The sequence below is a fragment of the Pipistrellus hanaki genome, assembly GCF_964339955.1.
Source record: "Pipistrellus hanaki genome assembly, chromosome: 2".
Lineage (NCBI taxonomy): Eukaryota > Metazoa > Chordata > Mammalia > Chiroptera > Vespertilionidae > Pipistrellus > Pipistrellus hanaki.
This window is the reverse complement of record NC_140504.1, coordinates 161826399-161849224: the sequence shown is the minus strand read 5'-3', so window position 1 is coordinate 161849224 and position 22826 is coordinate 161826399. Positions and strand designations below refer to the sequence as shown.

Below are 22826 nucleotides of genomic sequence, written 5' to 3'. Positions count from 1 at the left end.
ACAATTACTGCTGAGCTGTGTTTATCAGGTATTTTGGAACCACAGAAAGTTCAATAATCACTGATGTAGATAAAATAAACTAAGCAGTTAACTTGCTTTCTGAAATGTTCCCATTCTTCTATAGTTTGAGATGACCTTATTAATGGGAGAAGTGAAGAGGAATCATTGATTATATCCAGTGACAGGTACTCATTAATTATTAAAAAGAATTGTTTTTGATCGCAGGAAGAATATGGAAGACAAAACAAGTATTTTTATTTAGCTGTACTTTTGCAGATACTGACAATATTCTATTTAAGCTAGCATTCTATGGGAAGATAATTGAGAATCAGTGATGAGGAAACACATCAGCAACACTAAGAAAAACCATTACAGTACAAATAGGATTGTGAGACAATGCCGATCTGGAGCCACAGGCGGGATATGATTCTGGCCTCAATCAGAAAATTATATCAAATGCTTAATAAGTGAGAACCCATACAGCTGTACAGAGTAATGAACTTCCACTGAAATAAATGCCTTGTAGAATTATAACTCTTAGGATTTCATTGTACTTTGCCACCTAAATTATCATTTAGGAGCTTGAGTTCAAATTGGTTCTGTAAACAAGATGTACACAGCTGTTATTACCATGAGAAAAATTAGCTTATATTGAAAACTTTTCTGCAGATACTAACAAAATTTAAAGGGTACATAGATTTTGATCTGGCAACTAAGCTTCTAAAAATTTATTCAGCCTTAGCTGGTTTGGCTCAGTGGATACAGCATCGGCTTGTGGATTGAAGGGTTCAGGGTTTGATTCCGGGCACAGGCGCATGCCCAGGTTTTGGACTTGATCCCCAGTAAGGAGGCAGCTGATCAATGATTCTCTTTCATCATTGATGTTTCTCACTCTCTTTCTCTTTTGCTCTTTTCCTCTCTGTAATCAATAAAAAATATATATATTAGAAATTTACTTAGAGACATATTAGCAGTGTACAAAAAAGGTCAATTTCTCATAGAAAAACAAGAACCTAACCTTCATCAATTAAAAACTGACCAGTTATGCAAATCTGTACTACCAAACGTGCTAGGTACCTATTGCCAAGAATAGATGTTTATGTGCGGCTATGGAGGGAAGTCCCCAATGAAAGGATAGAAATTAAAGATACTATATACATATATATATGTGTGTGTGTGTGTGTGTGTGTGTGTGTGTGTGTGTGTGTATATTTATATATGTATGTGTATATATATATGTGTGTGTGTATATGTATGTATGTGTATATATATATATATATATATATATATATATATATATATATATATATATAAAATGGCCCTGTTGTTTTTCAAAATTGATAGGTTCGTATATACTAGGAGGAAAGACTAAGTTAGACTAGTTAAGAGTAAATTCTAGTTTTAAGGTGAGATTTTTCTTACTTATACCTTCTGTATTTTTAGTTGACTGGATATGAACTGCCTTCATAATTAGTATCTGCACATACTCTGGCACCACATGCTATAATAAATATTCTTTTTAAAAAATATATATATTATTGATTTTTTTACAGAGAGGAAGAGATAGTTAGAAACATCGATGAGAGAGAAACATCAATCAGCTGTCTCATGCACAACCCCCACTGGGGATGTGCCAGCAACCAACATACATGCCCTTGACCGGAATCGAACCTGGGACCTTTCAGTCCATAGGCCAACACTCTATCCACTGAGCCAAACCAGTTTCAACACTAAATATTCTTTAAATATTTCTCACTCCTTACATTTATGCCTCCCATGCTAAAGTCACTTCTTTCTGGAACAAATGTCATCTACCCCAAATGTCATCTACCCCAAACCATACCAGGCCATTTGAAGGCACTCACTTCCAAGAAAACAGGACCAATGCTCACATTTTAGAGAATCATTTCTCATTTGTCTAAACATCTATTACCTGTGAGGTCTTTTATCTTCAATTACAGTTTGTATCTTAAGAAAAGTTAGCTATCCATGTCAGGTTTTAAGTGTTTCTAACACATTAGGTAATAGGCTTCTCATGAGAAGAAACCAAGATTTATTCATCTTTGTGCCCCCTACAATCTCAACATAATAGATGCTTAGCCAATGTATACTAAATTAATGGGGCATTTTTTGGCATTCAATGTGTATGCTGTTAATAATTCAGAAAAAGACAAAATGATTCATCACTTTATTTTCAAAACTTTACTTATATAGAATCTTCAGAATGTTTCTCTTTAATTTTTACCACAAGATAAAATCTCACTTTTTAAAGTCAGATATTTTATAATATGTCACAGTTAAGTATTGGGAGGATAGTTCAATAATTCTGAGAAAAAGTTTTCATAATTGTATAAATATTCATATTCACAATATTCTTTAATATTAATAGACAACATGGCATCATATTTAAATGTACAAAATAGCTTAAGTTGTATTTTGTTACAGAACATTACAAGATTCAAACTACTAAAAGAAATCCATAAACACTGATAATATTTTGGGAAAACAGCAATAGTCTTATCAATAATCATAGTAAACTTATACATAATACACAATTTACATGTCAAATCCACAGATTTAAAGATATATGACTAATCTACTTAAGTCATGCTAGAATCTACATACTACTTTACCATCCATAGGTTGAAACAAATATTCTTTTGTATCCTATGAAAGAAGAACATAATCTATGAAATCATATTTTACATCCTTCTTAATTCCTAAGAAACTACTTAAGGAATTCTCAAAGATAGCAAATCAGGCATTTTTCCCTAAAATTAAAGTCCTTATGAATAAATTCATAAGTAATATTCAAAGAAAATAAAAACAAGATGTCATAAGCTAATTATTTAGGGTGAGACCATATGTGTTCTCTGTCTTGTTCCTGAAAGGATTTAAGATGACTTAAAAGATCCGGATGCCTGGCCAGTATGGCTCAGTGGTCTGAATGCCTGTCAGGACACATGCCTGGGTTGCAGGCTTGATCTCCATTAGGAGGTTTGCAGGAGACAGCTGGTTGATGTTCCTCTCTAATCAATGTTTTTATCTCTCTCCTTCTCCCTCCCTAAAATCAATAAAAACATATTTTAAAAAACCTTGGAAAACAGCAGAAAGCACAAATAACAGGTTAAATGAAAACAGAAAAACACTCAGAGAAAACAGTTTGGGGAAACAGCACATATAAAACCACTTAATGAAAGGTCAGGAATTAAATATATTACATTATTCTCTATAATGATTTTCTGGAAATATTGCAAAATCTGTTATTAATTTACAAGAAAATTATTAAACTACTGAAGAACTGGAGATACAGATCAAATGCGTTAAATGTATATGAACCCTGATGGAGCAGGTGCTGACAAAAATGTATGTGTTTTTTCCTTTGTGCTTAAGTGAAGTTTTCCTAACTGCCATGATGTGTGTGATTATAGATTTAGTCTCTAGCTATTGGTAGAGGAAAAACGTTAAAAAAATAAAATAAAATAAAATAAACACAAAATGTGGGTATCCTAACTTCATTTTTACTGAGAAATCCATCAACTGGATATCTGCAGATGACTTGAGGACAGGGAGCTACCTTTCAGGTATTCAAATGTCATATGGCTCTTATTTAGGTACAGGACCAAGCATCAATCCTAGGACACCTAGACTAGATCAGATGCTAAGGTCCTCCAGCTCACCTTGTTAGGACCCAGCGTAAAACAGGAAGCAGGTAAACTGAAGAGCAGAAGACCTGCTCAGGTTGGCATGTTGAAGCCATAGTTTCCTCTGTTGCCCAGAAAGCTGCAGAGGTTCTCTGACCCTGCTTGTAGGGTGCACGTCACAGACTCTACCACTCCTGTGGGGGAGGCAAGTTAGAGAGAGAGGCTGGAGCAGCATTAATCAGCTCCTGGGAAATATGAATGTGTCTGTCCATCTCTATTCTTCAGGTCCTGCTTTCAACAAATGATAGAATGAATGACCTTGTACCTAAATGCTGACAGGTGAGAAGTAGAGGAGTCCCAGGGATGAAGAAAGGGCTTGAGGGAAATGAAGGGAAACTATAGATTATAAATTCATTTTATGCAAATGCAATGATAATGTACTAAAGACCAGGTGCATGAATTCATGCACCAGTGACCAGTGAGGTCCCTTGGCCTGGCCTAAGGGATTGGGCCAAAACTGGCTCTGACATCTCCCAAGGGGTCCCAGATTATGAGAGGGCAAAGGCCAGGCCAAGGGACCCCACTGCTGGGGAGGGACGAGGGAGGTTGGCCACTTGGGGAGGGACTGTGGAAGAGCTCCAGGGCATGTCTGGCCCGTCTTGCTCAGTCCTGGTCTCACTCAGTCCCTATCATCGGCTGGACCCCAGCAGCAAGCTAACCTACCGGTTGGAACATCTGCCCCCAGTGGTCAGTATAAGTCATAGCAAGTGGTTAAGCATCCTTAGCCTATCATTAGCATATTATGCTTTGATTGGTTGAATGAACAACCAGATGACCGGACACTTAGCATATTAGGCTTTTATTATGTAGGATTAATTTTTAATGGAAGAGGTCCAAGAAGATAAAAGTGTCTTAGACCCTGTGATAGTCATAAGGTAGTTCTGGATATGGGGCCAATGGACCAACACTAGAGTAATGGAGAGGGAAGGAGAGTCTGATCTCATTCCACTGATTTTTCTTTTTTTGAACGTTACTTTGGGATTAGATTTTTCAAGAGAACTAAATCTAACACTGGCAAAGTAATAGTGTCAATTTTTACTAGCCAAGCTAGAAGAAAAAAATTAAGTTCATTTGAAGAGACTTGGATGTTTTCAAATCTTATCTCCAATACTGTACATATTTAAGAGGCATATTCCCCTTTAAGACCCTGCCTCCTGAACTTCCTGTACTACACTGCCATTCAGTTCTAAATTTCTTCTGTTTCTCCAAGAAAAACCTGCCTGCTTCAATACCCTCACAGCCCAAGGTTGGCAGTGACAGAAATGTGGGTACTTCCAGCTACAAAAATGTTTTAAGAATAAGCTAAGAAAAGAAAAGAAAGCAGGGAAAATGAATGAGGGAGGAGGGGAGGAAATATCACAACTTTTAATGTTCTAAAATTACACTATCCAAAAATAAAATGGGGAAGGACGTGGTTTCTAAATAGAATATTTTGTTTTAAAAAAATATTTAATTTAAAAAATTGTGCTCTCAAATCTCTAAATGCTGAGAATTAGCACCTTTGCATTCCTCACATTATGGCTTAGTAAATATAGCTAACCACTGGCATGCAGAAGACCCAGATTGGAGAACAGAGCTTCTAACAATTTCCACCCTTTTCCATCACCCATAAATTTGGGTACTATCGATCACAAAAGCTAACTAATACCATTTTTTAAGATCTGTTCCCCATGTACAATGAGGAAAATACATCAAAAGGAAGAGTACAAAGAAATGAATTACTACACTTTACAAAATCACAGATTTTTCTGCACTTGGAAATAAATACTAAATCATAACATTTAGACCCTTGAATTCTAGATGAAGAACCTGAGGTCCAGACAGGTTATGTGATTTTATCAGTCACACAGCAAAGCTGATAAAAGAATTAGGGTAAGAACTCTTAAAGTTTCCTGAGTTTTGGTCTAGAGCTTACACCCCCAATCTCCAAAGTAATTGCTTTATATGTTAGGTTTCATTGTTGATTCTAAATGCATATAGAGAAATAGAAAATACTACCAGTTTTCTTTAAAAACATTTGCTAATTTTATAACTATACCAACTCAAAATATCAAGTTTCAGGTGAGTGATCCAACAATTAAAATGAAATATATGATTTCAGACTTGGAAGGATGTCAGGAAGATAACTCAGACCTCAGATATACAGGAATTTAGGCCTAAAGAAGTTAGTAAGCTTATCCCCCAAAATTACAAGGATGAATCAAGACCCAGGTCATCTAAAACTGGCTCACTGCTCCTTCCAGTACTGCCTTATTTCTCCTTGGCTACTGATTATAACCAAAAAGGTAAAATACAGGATCATACCCAGATTAGATATAACCAACCTGTTATTAATAGGAATGTTGGGGAATGGATATAAATTTGATGGTTAATAGAAATAAACTACAATTAGGATAAATAAGGCAGCATGATTGTTAGGTATTTTTTTAAAAATGTACTTAAATGTAAATCACAATTTTGAGTTTTATTGTTTGAAAATGATGCAAGATCTTTCAGTGTCTCAGGCTCATGCATCTGAAAAGAAATCCTAATTATCTGCAATTCTCTAGAGCAGGGGTTGGAAGGTAGTGGGCAGCATTGTTTTTTTGTGAGGCTTATGAGCTAAGAATGGCTTTACATTTTTAAGGGTTGTAAAACGATATAAAGAATGTCTGACAGAGACAGTATGTGTTCAGCAAAGCCTAAGTTATTGACCAACTGCCTCTTTACATAAAAAGTTTGCTGACTTCTGTTCTACATTCAAAAAGTATATCAAATTGGGTTGTATATGTAATATGTCCTGGAAGGCTTTTTTCTTTTTTTAAAAAGTAAATATCTTCTTTAAGCTTTATTGTAATTTGTCTCTTTCTACTAACAGCAGGTAATAGAAAAACAATCTAGTTTGAGGGTTATGATTATCTGTGTTGCAGCTAAGTAAGGTTTTATCACATACACACTAATGTGTGGATATATAGTTGAAGCTAATTATTTTATATATCTGAAATCCATACAAAATGTTTCAGAGTTGAGAGAATGGCATATCCTGTAGTATTGTGGATATTAAAAAAAAAAAAAAAAAAAAAAAAATGGAAGCAAATATCTATAATTAAAAAACCGGTAATTGGATTCTCTTCTTTGGGGCTCCTCCCTATTTTTAAGATTTTTCTCCTCTGGCCTCCCCCTGGCCTCACATAGCATGTTGTTATATTTATTAAATCAGTAATTTTCAATGATGTTAATTACCTCTGGGACCACCCATCCATATCACATTTGCAACCATAAACAAATCTCACCAAAACATATGTAAAGGATGAAAGTGCTCCTAATGAGACATGAGTTCCCAAAAATGGAATGACTAGTTCAGGAAGAAATAAAAATTAGAGACGCATTCTGCTTATCAACCTGAATACAACAGTAAAGCAGGCAGCCCTTCAGTCTGCTGCTCTGCTTGCTGGCCACACCCACAGGACAGGAGCAATGTGGCAAACCCATTTACACAAACTCTGGTACTCACTACATAAAAGCAAGTCCCTATCCCTTTCTGTTACATGATTTAGGTGGCAAAGTTCAGAGAAAAATATCAAAACTGTGTCACTGTTAACTAAATTACAATCATTCAAGGTTGTAAAGGACAATAGGATCTACTGTGTCAAGATTAAAATGTCTTACTTTAAAATCACTACATTAACAATTCCTTTGGACCTACAGCACAGTTGTCTTCACCCACTTCATTCTCCTGCTTGCTTTTATAACTTGAAAGGAATAAATCTTCTATTTGAGTCAAGAATTCTTCAGCAATGAAGCAATTTGTCACTTTGCTCAGAGTTTTCCTCAGACACTCCAAAAGCTAGTTAAAAAAGAAAAGTTTTACATTTGAACACATGAAAAGTACAAGGTTTATATTATTATCCTTATTTAATGATAAATCTCACATTTTCTAATGCACAAATGATAAACATTTTTCTTACATATGGCGGAACACAAACTTGTGCATAGTAACTGTGCAGCTGGAGTATAGGAAGCCAATGTTGACTGCTTAGGTTAGTTCCTTTATGATTTATATTAGAGGCCCAGTGCACAAAATTCGTGCATGAGGTATGTGTGTGTCCCTCAGTCCAGCCTGCACCTTCTCCAAACTGGGACACCTCGAGGGATGTCCAACTGCCCATTTAGGCCCAATCCCGGAATCAGGCCTAAAGGGGCAGTCGGACATCAATCTCACAATCCAGGACTGCTGGATCCCAACCCCTCGCCTGCCTGCCTGCCTGATTGCCCTTAACCACTTCTGCCTGCCAGCCTGATCACCCCCTAACCACTCCCCTGCCAGCTTGATCGACGCCTAACTGCTCCCCTGCCGGCCTGATTGCCCCTAACTGCCCTCCCCTGCAGGCCTGATGGTCCCCAACTGCCTTCCCTTGCAGGCCTGGTCCCTCTCAACTGCCCTCCTTTGCTGGCCATCTTGTGTCCACATGGGGGAGGCCATCTTGTGTGGTGGAATGATGGTCAATTTGCATATTACCTCTTTATTATATAGGATAAGGAAACAAATTTGATATTGTATGTGCATATGTGATGCTTTCTACTTTGTGACTGTGCTTTTTTTTTTTTAAATGCTCATCTGAGGATATGTTTTTATTGGTATTTAAAGAGGTAGTGAGAAAGAGGAACATTGATTTAAGAAACATCAACCAGCTGCCTCCGACATGTGCTCCAAGAAGGGATTGAACCCGCAACCTAGGTATATGCCCTGACCAGGAATAGAACCTGCAACCTTTTGATGCACAGGCTGATGCTACAACCAACTGAGAGACACCCGGGTGGGGCCTGTGTTCTTTTTTTAAGTAGCTACATTACAAAACAAAATATCCAGCCTGGCCCATGTGGCTCAGTTGGTTGCGTGCTGCCCCATGCACCAGGAGGCTGCCAGCTTGATTCCCAGTCTGGGCTCATGCCCAAATTGTGGGCTTGATCCCCAGAATGGGACTACAGGAGAGAGTCGATGGATCAATATTTTTCTCTCTCTTTTTCCCTCTCTCTAAATTCAATAAAAATAAAAAAATTTTAAACTCAGATAAGATTTTTTAAAATCTATGCAAATACAAACACAGGACTCTACCATTTCAAAATTAGGATGCCTTCCAGTCTATTTCCTGGGAAAGGTGCATATTAATCTTAAAATAGATAAAGTGATTATAATAGAAGGAGGTAAAATATTATAAAAGAAACAGCATGTTTACATTTTCTATTTCCAAACTGCTACCAAAAAAAGAGAGAGAAATGTTGCCAGTCTACCGGTCTTAATTCATTACATTCATAAACAAAATTAAAAGTGAAATAGAAGAATTTAGGACTCTTATATCCTACCAGAAAATTAAATAAGACCATTTAAATTTAATTGTTAGATATATAATACCATTCTTTAAAATGATCAATTGTTAAAACTAAATGGAAACATGGTGCTTTTTAATTTAATAAAATGAGAAAAATGTTCTCTATTGTGTACAATAATATGCTAAGAAATTTATCAGCTAACACTGACAAATTTATTCTAAAATAGTGTTTTTTCTATATGCAAGTGTGGGCAACAAAACATATTACTAATTATCTCCTAGAAATTAATTTTAAAAAAGGAAAAAAGCAATAAAAGAAACAGAAAATGTATCCACAAAGCATTAAGCATCCTGGGAAAACACATTGAGATAAATAGCTTTAGAATCCTAGAACAAAGGAACCAATTAAAATAAAGGCAGCTCGGCATGAGTGGGACAGAGCCCATGCTAGCATGGAAAAGGCTCTTTTGTTTATTGCATGGGACTCGGCTCCTTGGTGGTCCTTGGGGATCACGAAGTCTGGGCGTAACAGTTACAAGTCATGTGGGGGGTGGGAGTAGGAAGTGTGACAGAGAGGGGAGCCTCGGGGCCCCTGGGACCAGAGTACAGGGAAGGGGGGCTGGGGTGGTGAAGAGCAGGTGCCACCAGGACTAGATGGCCTCAGCCACAAGGCTGCCAATCTCAATGACAGGCAGCTTGGGGCAGGGGAAGGGACATGGGTGGTTGGCGGTCTGCCTGTTGGTTGAACTCCTGGTTGAGGGGACAATTTGCATATTAGCCTTTTATTATATAGGATATACAAGAATTATCTAGGATATAAAGAATTAACTGTCACGTAGGTCCAGATAATACATTTTGGAAAGAAGAAGGCTTTTCCACGGCTGAGCTGCCCCTGCCTTTACAGATTGCTCAAAGCGAGCTAATTTGCAAAGTTTACAGGGAATCAGCTGAGGGAAGGAGAAAGTGTCTCCTAACCCGGAGAGAGTCAATAGTATTCAATTTCAGTTTCATTTCACAGAAAATGCAAAAGGAGAATCTTGCTTGTTTCTCTTTCCGCCTGTCGTCTGGGATAAGAAAAGAAGACAAATGTGACAGCCACAGTTAAGTGTCTGAGAGAAAATTTTGATTTCATTACTGTTTAGAAGAGAAACTGACTCTCCACGGTCGGGATTTAATATCTGTGAATTAAAAGTTTATTTGTAATGTTAAATTCAATCCAGACTATTTAATTTAAATGGATAACATATATTAAACACCAAAGGTCGGATCCTGGTGGGGACTGATATACACGCTCCGTTTTTATGAATCGTTAGAGAATATTTTTCAGCCCTGTATTCTCTTTGGAAAAAATCTGTGACATTAAAGAACATATTTTTTCTTTGGTGGACAAATAAAATAAAATAAAATAATAAAATAAAATAAAACAAAACAAAACAAAACAAAATAAAGGCAGCTTACTTTCTGCAAACAAGTCAGGTCAGAATCCCGGCGAAAAATTTTATCCATAGGGACACTGCTGTTGTGAAAAACAAGAAAACAGATTGATGAAACAAGTACTATAAACTAATCAGTTCTGTAATAAACTATCCCTGATGCCATACATCACAATTTTACATTTAACTTGGGTTTTCTCTAAAACATAATTTAATGAGAAATACTGCAGATACGCAACCATCTCAAACCACAGCACGTACCTATGGGAGAGTCTATATTTTTCTATTATCCATCTTGTCTTTTCAAACACTAATCCCCACTGAGGTTCTTCCAACATCTGCTGTACTTCGAATTTATAAGGTACACCTAGAAAAACATAAAGAAGCACATTTTAATCAACTATTTCTTAAAACGTAAATCTCCTTTTCCCTGTTTATATATTTATTTTATCTTCTCTGACAGCACATTGGACTTCTTTCAATCTCCTTTTAATTACTTAAAATCCCTTTACTGTTTTCACAACTATAGTTTTGCAGACCAGCTGAACAGCACTTTAACATAGTAAGCCATCATTAAATATTTATTGCCTTGCTGAACTTAGTTCACCAAGCATATTAATGCCAAGCAATTAATAATAATAATAATAAAGAAAAGTTCTATTTGCATGACAATTATATGCAAGGAACTGTGAGAGGCAAAATGATCACATAATTTATTACCTAAAACAAGAGACTTTTTGAGTGAAAGGGGGCATTACTAATAATTGAGCCAGAATGACAATAGGCTTAAACTGAGCCTGATCTAAGCAAACCAAAACATAAACCATACTAGTCATTTTTTTAAATACAGGTTATATTAAGGCTTACAACAATGTTATAAGGTAGATACTATTATTCCTATGTAACAGATAAGAAAACTGAGACTGAGACAGGTTAAACAATCTGTTCAGACTAGTCAAGTGGAAGAAGTTGGATTTTAAACCATATCATGATATCATGTTTGCCAGATTTCTCTCTCTGTGTGTGTGTGTGTGTGTGTGTGTATGTGTGTGTTTAAATATATTTTTATTGATTTCAGAGAGGAAGGGAGGGGAGAAAGAGACAGAAACATCAATGATGAGAAAAAATCATTGATTGGCTGCCTCCTGCCCACCCCACACTGGGGATCAAGCATACAAACCTGGGCATGTGCCCAGACGGGAAATCGGGGAATCGGGGAATCGAACCATATCTACTGGCTCACAGGTGGACACTCAACCCTCAACCACTGAGCAACACCAGCTGGGCTTTTTTTTTTTTTTTTTTTTAATGAGAACACTGAGCCACAGAGAGGTTAATAACATGTTCATGGACATATATAACCAGTAAGAGGTGGAGCCAGAACTTGAGCCCAGGCATTCTGTCTCAAGCTTATGTTCTTAACCTTTCCATTGTACTGCCTCTCAACTGGGTTTCTGACATCATAAGGCTTTTCAAGTAAATAAAAGCCAGAAAATCAGAAGCCAAAAATAAGAAAAAAAAATATGGCTATACTTCCCCGATTTTTTTTCATGTGTATGGAAGGAGAGAACAGGGGACCTGATGATAATTGATCTTTTTTTCATTCCTCAATTCTCCTCCCTTACATTTCTCACCTCCAAAAATTTAAGAGTGACTCCTTTAAGCAAACTCCCTTTGGTGATCATCATTCACTTGATATGCATTGATTAGCTACTAAGCACAGACAATGGTTGTAATTATAACTACTAATGACCCTACTATTTGCTAAGCACTTTACACACATTACTGACAACTTTTACAACTCCTTATAAGCAAGGTAATAATTTTTTTTTCATTTTATGGATGTGGCAAAGAAGAATAAAAGTGGTAAAGTAATCTAACCAAAGTAAGATAACCAATAATTGCCAGAGGGATCTGAATCCAGGTGAAAAGCTCCTACTCCTAATGAAAGTCAAAAATGAGCATAACGAGAGATAATAAATCCATTTTCAGACTGTTCTGATGTAAAATGGTAAGTACGCACATGTACACGCACACGTACACACAAGCACATTATATACAGCTCTATTTAGTATTAAGAATATTTTTCGAAGTAAAAAAAGTGGCACTAAAACCAGTAAAAAATTTCCTTTTGAATCAACTAAAAATCAGAAGAAAACTAATCACTAAGTATATTTCATGCCTATTAGAAGTATAGAAAATGCTTAACCAGTAGAGACATTTAAAAAATAGAATTTGGATATATGCAAGAGAGAGAGAAATAGAGATAGTCAGAGAGAGGGGGAAAGAAGGAAGAAGGAAGAAAGAGCCAGAAAAAGTACCAAAATATAAGGTATCCCATGGCTTCTAGAGATTCTTAATTCTTGAACCAGAAGATTGCCAAGAGGAGCAAAGGACCTAAGATTAAAATCTAATAAGCAGTGTTAATAATGGCCAAGTCATTTAAGAAGCAGTTCTGCCCAATATAACTTTCCATTAACATTGAATAATTGTGCATTGTCGTATGTGAACATCCAGTACTGTTCCCTCTAATCCTTTCAAGTGATTCTCTCTCCCATTAGTGTAGTTTTTTCACATGCTTAAGCTGGTCCACATCTTAATAAGTACTAAATTTGTATCTTCTACAAATTTAGTTGGCTCTATGTGACCTTCTGATCTCTGGCCTCTGTCCTGTAAATTTAGCTGCCTTAGTCTCACCTCCATCACCTCAACTCAGAGTCAGCCTAGCTCTGGGTTGAGGTTTCTCCTCCTTGTGCCATGCCTGGAAATTCTTCCAAGTTAGTAAGTTTGGTTAATTTGGGGATCACAATTTTGTCCAATTTTGGGCATTTAATTCTCATTAATTTAAATAGTCCTATGTGGCTAATAACTACTGTATTGAGCAGCATCAGAGTACAGGTCATGAGATTAAGAAGTTATCTAAACTGAGAACAAATTAACTGTGATTCCTTCTTTTTAACGTTTTATACAATCATATTGGCTAAAGAATGATATATATATATATATATATATATATATATATATATATATACGCGCTATGTGCATTTTGAACTGAAGTTAATGTCAATACTATTCATTCTCAAATTTCTACAGAGTGGGGGGGTCATTTCCTATTAAGTGCTACCAGAGATACAAAAACAAAGACGACAGTTCCTGCTCTTTGGGGCTCTCAGTTTAGATAAACTACCATTTACCAAGACAAAGTGGCCATGAAGACTGGAAACAGGTATAGCAGATGCACAAAGAACAGAGCAACGAATAGTAAATGACTGGAGATAGTGCTGGGAAGTCTTTATCAAACAGAAGGCATAATACCATTAAGAATAAAAAGAAATTTCATAAACATTCACTTGGCACCTATTTAATGCCAGCTTATGCTAGAAACAGAATAGAAAAATTGAGGATAATATATTATAGTATCTACCTTCAAGGAGCTCATGAGTTAATGGGAAGAAATACAATGTGCAGTGACAATATCTAGAGAAGACAGTACACTAGAGTGGTAGTTAGAATAAAGAAGACAAAATAAATATCCTAACAATGTCCATTGTTTTCTCTAATCACTTCCCTTCCATCCACACTTCCTTTCCCTAGTCTGCTGCACTAATTCCTGGCCACAAGTGGAAACAAATCTCAAAAGAGCCAATTCATATGATGGGCTAAACCAGTGGTCAGCAAACTCATTAATCAACAAGAGCCAAATATCAACAGTACAACGATTGAAATTTCTTTTGAGAGCCAAATTTTTTAAACTTCTTCTAACGCCACTTCTTCAAAACAGACTTTTGCCCAGGCTGCGGTATTTTGTGGAAGAGCCACACTCAAGGGGCCAAAGAGCCGCATTTGGCTTGAGAGTCGCAGTTTGCCAACCATGGGGTTAAACCAACCAAATTCTTTCTTGTAATAGAATGGAAGCAAAGAAATAAAAAAGGTAGGCACTGTTAAGCCTAAACTAAGGTCATAGAGAGCTGGTAGGTAGGGCGGTCATTTTACTTTTTCTTTTTTTCATTTGTAAGCCATCGCAGAGAAAGCCAGTCTGCATGAATTGTACTTATTGCAGTGCCTCCAGTGTCTAACACACACACTGCTTGACCATACTCTTCCCAAGTTATAATCATTTTGCCCAACAACCACAGTAAGACAGAGGAGACTGGAATCTAGATGAATAGCATTAAAGGGAAAAAGGTGATTGCACTATGTGGCATGCAAATAGTGATTCCCCTGTTAAGGACACAAACTTTTCCACCAACTAGTTTCACATAATTAAAAATTCTTTGATTTGTAGAATTCCAAAAAGTAAAGATAACAGGGAGAAGTTGTTTTTGTTGAAAACTTACGATAAGAGCCATCTGGGCTAATTTCATCACTTATAACCAGGCAGGTTATCTGGGAATATGGTAAAGGATTATTTCGATTATAGGGACTAACAATCATTCCAATGAACTTGGCACCACCTCTGGAGAAGTAACTCTACAATGAAAGGTAAAATACAATTAGTTTGAACTACATAAATTTAAGTCAGTATTTATCCATACCAACGTTTTAAACAAAAGGGGGTTTAAAAATTCACATCTAAAGAGCAACGAAATGAAATGTCTTCTATAGTCATTCCACACTAAAGTTTTCAAATGTGTTCAACCCAACCTTTAAAAAAAAATCTTTATTTGCCATGAATGTATTTACTAATTATATTTACAACCCATTAGTATAATCTTTCTCAATATGGTAATAATTTACAAACAGCTGCCTATAGCAAAAGCATAAAATTGCAGAAAATAAAACTTCGTATTTCTCAGAGATGCAAAATATATATTATGTTTCTGATTATTTCAATTATTCCCAGACACTGTTCTAATTGTTCTCATCAATTTTTAAAGGCTCTGGGGGCAGAGCCATGTCTCACAGAGCAAATGCAGGAAGTCAGCCAGTTTGGAGACCCCAAATCCATTTCTTTTCGATGTACTAGTAAAACAAAATCTGCCAGTGGAGGCAGGTGGCAGAAGCCAAAGGAAAAATAAAGGTACTTTGTAATCTAAGCCACAGAAAGCGAGGGGAGGTGGGGTGTTCTCCACACAAGACCCTCGCCCCAATTCAGCAGGACTCCACCAAGGTTACAAGCTGGGAGTGACTGAGGGACAGAGAGAGAAATCGCCAGAGGCACAGATGCAATGACAGGACTCCTGTTCTCTAGGGGTGAAGAAGGGGGTGGGAGGGGAAGGGTGAAACCCATCAGAGTAAAGGGCCACAGGGTGAAGGGCCGCTTACCCAGAGGTCACAGGTAAAGGAGACATAGGACTTGGGCACCTGAGGGTTCCAATTTTAGCTCTGCCCTTTTACTGCTGGGTGCCCACCCTCAAGGAAGTCACTCACCCTCTTTGCTGCAGTAGCCTCACCTGCACAATGGGTCACAGCTGCTCCTCACAGAGGAGTGTGGGGTGATTGTGTGTGTGCCACACTTGCCCTGAGGGCTTCCCACTCACTAGTTAGCACCCCTGCCTCACCACCCTTCCCTCCTCCAGCCTTCCAGGGACCGCATAGGCCCCTCTGGACCTCTTGCATAGACCCTAGATGGGACACTGCTCTCCTCTCTCCTTCTCAATACCAGTTGTCACAGTCCCAGCAGAAAGAAAAAAAGATGGCATGCACAAATGATTTTCTGGAAGTACTTTGGCAAAGGGACTATTGACAGGAGGGAGAGCAAGGCCAGACAGCCAACGAGGGAGATGGCACCCCAGAAACAGAGACCATCCAAGGTCTCAAAGAGGTGGGGCCACATGGTCAGCCAGAAGTGGGCACTTGATCAGGAGGGGCGGGGGCACATGATTAGCCAGAAGTTGATCCAATTAAATCAAAGTGACCCAATTAAATCAAATTTAGTTAAATGGATCAAAGTTAGTGGACTAGTACACTGCTCTAAGGAAAAAAAAAGAAAAAAAAATTAAGGCTCTGGGAATAATTATCACTGTTACTTTGATGGCTTGTCTGTATTAAACAAAATAGCTCATTTTCCAAAATTTTAAATAAACATGTATTACTCTTGTAATCAGAAAAAAATGCAAGTTATTTAAAAACTGCAGATGTAAAGTACATAAAAACACAATACTTTGCTAGGAACCTTAAAAGTACATTTATGTAATAGAAATAGCAATGTGGGGGAGAATGTGCAATCATTTATAGAATGCATACTCATACGACACATAAACACACCTGGTATTTGGCTTGAGTATCAATATCTCGTAGGGAAGGATTGGGATCAAAGGCAGGATGAGAATGATACCATCCAATAACACTGTAGCCTCTCACAGCCAAGGTTTCCGAGGCCTGTGTTTGTGAGACTGGGTCCATCTCACACTGCAGTCCTGTACTCAGACTGTTACATGGTTCTGCTGCACAGACCTAAAAAGGATTAAACCTTGTATGATTACACTGGAATTGTTAATTCTACAACCTCAATGTTTTAGTTCTTTCACACATAGACACAGAAACTTTTTAAAGCCAAGTCTTTTATTTGATTACAATCATAGGCAGCCTTTAACTTGCAAATGAATTATACTCCAAAAGTGTGATTGTATGCTAAGAACTCAGAATCTACTCTCTATTAAACAAGGTAATAATAATAATTGTTAATTTTCCAAATCAGACCATGTAATACCTGTACCAACATACTCTTTCAGTGACCCCTATTATTTATGATAATAATTTCAACAGAATGATGCATACCAAGTTTCATCTATAAGGTTACACATGCTTCCTGGCCTCATAGGGATTATAGCTTTTTATTGGAGAAAGCAAAGAGGAACCAAGGCCTGGCAGAGTGTTCCTTCTTCCTCAGTGGTAAAGGAAAACAAACAGGTACTCAACAGATGGAATGTTAAGTCACTTTTGGGAATACATAACTTTCTACATTTGTATGTTCTAGTTCACATCATACGTGAAGTCACTGAAATCTATAAAAATATTTGGTATGGCCGAAACTGGTTTGGCTCAGTGGATAGAGCGTTAGCCTGTGTACTGAAAGGTCCCAGGTTCGATTCCGGTCAAGGGCATGTACCTTGGTTGCGAGCACATCACCAGTAGGGGATGTGCAGGAGGTAGCTGATCAATGATTCTCTCTCATCGATGTTTCTAACTCTCTATCCTTCTCTCTTCCTTTCTATAAAAAATCAATAAAATATATTTAAATATATATATATATTTGGTATGTCAGTAAGACAAAATCTTTTAAAGTCTTTAAAATTGAGAACTTACTTCGACTATTTTATCAATTTCTGAATATCTTCCTCCTAAGAGACCAATCACTTCTGCCATAGACACATGAGCATGCTGAAAGAAATATAAAACAGACTTAGCCTAACAAACCACTGGACAAAAACGTCAGAATAAAACTCACTTATGTGTTTCTAATATAAAGTAGTATGCTAGAGGAGCTAGATGCTGGGCTCAGAGCACAGAGACTTAAGATTTCAGACCTAACTGCACTGTTGTTTGCAAAGCTTTGAACCAAACATTCAAACACTCCATAATGTTACTTTTTCACTTACAAAATAAAGATACCATTTGCTCTCCCTATTTAGGAAAGATAATAAGGATACAAAGTAAAAAGTTACTCTAGAACCTCCTACAGAAAAAGTCCATAAACAAATACACAACTATGGAGTCTCAGTAGTTTAGTAGAAAGAAACTCCAAATTATGAGTATTGTTTTGTTGTTGTTATCTAGAAGGCAGCAGACAAAGGACACTAGGAAATGAAAACAGGGTTAATGATGATAAACAGTCTGCAAAAACTCACATTAATTTACTTTCTCTAAAATATGGAAACATGCAATTGTTTGGCTTTTCTCCAAAAGAAAAGACTTATTTTTAGATTCCTTGTAAAAGAGGATAGTTAAGATCCAAAATACAGGTCTTCCATACTCTCTCTTATGCCTGCAATAAAAATACACAAGATATAAATCAGAATATAAATAAGAAACACAATAAATTATCCTTACCAAATCCATTATTAAAAGTGCTTCTGAAGCCACTTTCACCTGAAATGGCTCCTGAAATATAAAAAAAAAACACACACACAACAACAACAAAAATGGGGGAGTATAAAAATGGGGGAGCATAAAAATTGTTCTCTCTCACTGGAATGTCCACCCTCTTTTCCTTTACCTATCACCTATCATTCCAAGGTCTTACTACCAATTAAAGCTCAGTGAGAACCAAACTTCGAAAACAATTTACCATTTAAAACCCTCTCATTTTCCATCTGTACTACTCATCTAACCCTTAATACACCCGGCCTTGCCCACTATATATCTATATATAATGAAGAAGTATTTCATGTCTGACAGGAGGGCATTATGTATGGTTATTCAGTGATGCATAAGTAGTACCTGCTTTTCTTCACTGAAAAAATTACAAGGTATCAGCTGGAAGGGATCAAATGAGCTGAAAAAGAAGAAAAATATTTATTTCTAATATAATCTCAACAAGATTAGGAAAATTACATTTATTTACAAATTTGAAAACATGTATCAAAAATTGAAACCTGTCTGAGAGAGAAAAATATTAAAGAAGGAAATTTTCTTAAAATGTTCCATACAACCCTTCTGAAAGCAGCACTGCTCTTTTGGACTTGATTTTTAAAAAGGCAGGGGGTGGAGGGAATGACAGGACTTTTGGGAGAAAGTAATTCTATTATCTTAATTTCTTTAAATATCCAAAGAAGAGAAGAGAACATTAAAAATGGCCAGATATGTGTCCTACACTGAAAGCCGATTTCAAAAAGTCCAAGATTTAACCAATTTCCTGACATGAGACCTGAAAGAAATGTCAACAAAGATGGAAGTTTCTCAAAAACATTTCTGTCCATATAATAATATGGCCAGCATAAAGTAGGGACTCAATAAATATTTGTTGAATGAATAAATGACAAACAGTTCTGCTAAAGAAAATAATGTATACAGAAAGTTCTATAATAAACTGATATTTTTAAATGAAAAAGTGCAAAAAAAAAAAGATGGCAAGAGGAGCACCTAAGCAAGTCCAGATATAAAGGCATGTGCTAATAAATCTAAGAAAAATATTAGAAAGGCTTTGGCCAGTAAAGAATTGAGATCTAAGAAATATGTTAAGAATGAAAAGGTTTTGCTCTAGCCAGTTTGGCTTAGTGGATAGAGCGTTGCCTGTGGACTGATGAATCCGAGTTCAATTCCAGTCAAGGGCACATGCCTGGATTTCGGGCTCAATCCCCAGTGGGGGCATGCAAGAGGCAGCTGATCAACGGTTCTCTCTCATAATTGATGTTTCTATTCTCTCTCCCTCTTCCCCTTTCCTCTTTGAAATCAATAAAAATATATTTTTAAAAAAGAATGAAAAAGTTTTCTATGTTCAGATAAACAAATAAAGAATATGTTCATGTTAACATAACTGAAAGAGTGAAACTATTTAGTTCCTTTTCTACCTGAGACTGTTAGCTCCAGAACACATACTGTACCTTGTTTGTTGAATACTATATTCCAAGGGTCTATAACAGTGCCTGACATATTGTAGGCATTCAAAAAACATTTATTGAAAAAGAACGATTTTAAATTAGAATATGCTTTATCAACATGAATAAAAATAAACTAAGAGCCAAGATAGATGAGAAAATAGCAAGAATGCATATGCATTCTAAAGCATTGAAGAACCATGATGTGAAATCACTGTCCATGTTTTTTGAAGAGCTGCAGAGAATGGGAAAATTATTGGAAGCCTTGGAATAGACAATTATTGGTCTTGTTTCAAAACACAAAATAAGCAGACTTTAGAAACAGAGGAATCAGATGTTGAATATTAAAAAATTTCTAGAAAAGATTTTTGAATAGCTGATCAGTGAGCCTTTAGCAAGTAAAGAGGTGACTACTAAGAATTATGGGTTCATGAAAATAGAAGTTGTGAGAAGTAGACCTAAATTTCATTTTTGATAGGAAGGATCTGCTAAACTAGTAGACTCAAAATGATTCAAGTATATTGACTCAAAATGATTCAACCACATTGCTAACAATCAGCACCACCTAAAGAGAGAACTAGTCATTCATGAGGTTACCAATTCATAATGTCTGAGTTAAATGACCATCTGTTATAAATAAGTCCCCTTTTCAAGAGTTACATTCACTGAACCTGAACAAATTTAAAACTTGTGCTCCAGGTCTCCCAAAGTGATAAGCAGTGAAATAAAAAATTTTAAAAATTTTACATGTATTTCTTGACTTAATGTGAAAAATATAATGCAACTATTTCAAATATTTTCCTGTGCATTTTCTAATAATTTATGATTAGTTAAAGAATCACATTTATATACCTTTTTGTTGATCTTTGCACTTTTAAAGATTTAATAGGTTTGCATTTTTCCTCGTCTCTTCTTCTTGCCAACTCCTCAGCAGAGAGATGCTAAAATATAAAATACCAGTTGATCATGGATCCATTAACCACTGAGAGGTAGAATAAATAAAAATACTCCTTTAAAACCATATTTAATGGCATGTGAGAACAAGACAAAGTTGATAAGTGTGTCTCCTTCTTGTTACTAATAAACAGAAATGCTGAATAATGTGTTTTAAAAAATTGTTCTAAAACATATAGCCATACAAAACTTAAAATTTACTCCTTTTCTTGACTTACTGATTTCAATTAATGGTATCCTGGGTCGAAAAACTCAGGATAACCTGAGTCTTTCCTCTTTCTCATTTCCCATTTCTAGTCAGCAAGTATTGGGTTTTCTTTCACAACTGAGAGATATCCCAGTGTTCGTGATAAAGAGCGGATTCTGGAGGTAAAATGCCTGGATCTGCTGCTACGGTACTTACTAGATGGGTGTATCTTAAAGCTTTCTTTGTTTTAGTTTCCTCATACAGTATTTAAAATGGGAACAATATAGTAATAATAACCATTTCAGGATGTTATTGTGAAGATTAATGATTGTAAAATACTGACAATAGTGTTGATACATAGTAAATCCTATGTACATAGAAGTATTTCATTCCATTTCTAGTACCAACCTTACACTCTAGCCCCAATGAACCATGTACTTTTCCCCAGAACATTTCTAGTATTTTTCCATTCTATGTCTATACCTTTATTTGTGCTGCTCCCTCAGCCTGGAATGCCCTAACCTACATTCTACATTTTGAGATTCTCTAGCTCATCCTTCATGCCACAGGTGAAACATCACATCCCCTTGAAACCATCCCCAATCATATCATTTGAGAGAACCTTATACTTCTTAGGGCCAATGTTATGGAACTAACCATAGGCTTTATCTTTTCTATTAATCTAAGTTACTTCTAGGCAGGAACCATGTATTACTACACTTGATCTTAGCCAAAAGGCCAAGAAGCAATGGAAACACGTGACTACTAATTGTTGTGCCTAGAACTGTGCTCAGTTGTGAGGTTGGGGGAGGGAGTGGGTGAAAAAAAGAAGACTGACATTTACCACCTTCATACACCTTATTTCAGTGTTTTTCAACCTTTTTTGGGCAAAGGCACACTTGTTTCATGAAAAAAATCACGAGGCACACCACCATTAGAAAATGTTAAAAAATTTAACTCTGTGCCTACATTGACTATATATAAAGTAATTCTCTTGAATAGGAATCAAATAAACACAAAGAAAGTATTTTATAATTACTTTATTATGAAATATTAAGTAAACAAAATAGTGAAAAATTATAAAATTCTTGTCTTGTCTGCACCTACGGCACACCAGGCAACATAGTGTGCCGCGGAACAGCGGTTGAAAAACGCTGCCTTATTTCATTTATTTCACTGAATTCTCACAATCATTTGAGGGAGGTATTATCTACCTTCACATTTTCCATTTGTATAGAGCATGAGCAGAGAGGACGTTTTGGACACCTTTGACAATCCAATGTGGAGTCACTGTTAGCCATGACAGTTAGGTCAAGTGTATGTCAAGTTTGAGGAGGGGCTGGAATGGCCAAACCTACAAGTTTGGACACCTGGATAAGAACTCACTGATATGAGAGGGGGACCTCCACCCCTGGTGGGTAAGAACTCAGAGCTCCGACCACACAACACTTAAGTTTGGCTGTACCACAGGTCTCGCTCAGAGCCCTGCCAGACTTCCAATTCACTAGATGAGTGCCATCATTGTAGCTGCCTACCTGAAAACCGACACCCGCCTCACTATCTGGGGACACCACCAGAGACTAGAACTTTGAAAAGGGTGCTCACTTTGCTAGCTTCTATACCATAAGCTCCCCCTCTGTGTATAGCTGCATGTGACTCCTTAATAAATCTGTCATTTTGGAAAGACACAAATGTGTGGGAGTGGCTCCATTTGGGGATGCTTCCTTGTTCATGACACCATTATACTGCACTGGCTGTTC

General features: G+C 36.7%; 1 protein-coding gene across 4 annotated transcripts in view; it reads right to left on the bottom strand.

Moving 5' to 3' along the window:
• Positions 1–1333: 1333 nt before the first annotated feature.
• MYSM1 (Myb like, SWIRM and MPN domains 1) overlaps positions 1334–22826 on the bottom strand; it is a 49644-nt gene continuing 28151 nt past the window's right edge. For 2 of the 4 annotated variants that reach the window (XM_084872961.1, XM_084872960.1), the window contains 9 exons: positions 20778–20866; positions 18829–18883; positions 18439–18489; positions 17695–17769; positions 16654–16842; positions 14784–14916; positions 10708–10813; positions 10472–10529; positions 1336–7530 (listed from right to left, as the gene is read on the bottom strand). In XM_084872961.1, the coding sequence (XP_084729087.1) occupies positions 7363–7530; positions 10472–10529; positions 10708–10813; positions 14784–14916; positions 16654–16842; positions 17695–17769; positions 18439–18489; positions 18829–18883; positions 20778–20866 (924 nt within the window). In that variant the 3' untranslated portion in view covers positions 1336–7362. Of the gene's footprint in view, positions 7531–10471; positions 10530–10707; positions 10814–14783; positions 14917–16653; positions 16843–17694; positions 17770–18438; positions 18490–18828; positions 18884–20777; positions 20867–22826 lie in introns of all 4 variants that reach the window. The other 2 variants (XM_084872958.1, XM_084872959.1) reach the window with 2 other exon arrangements.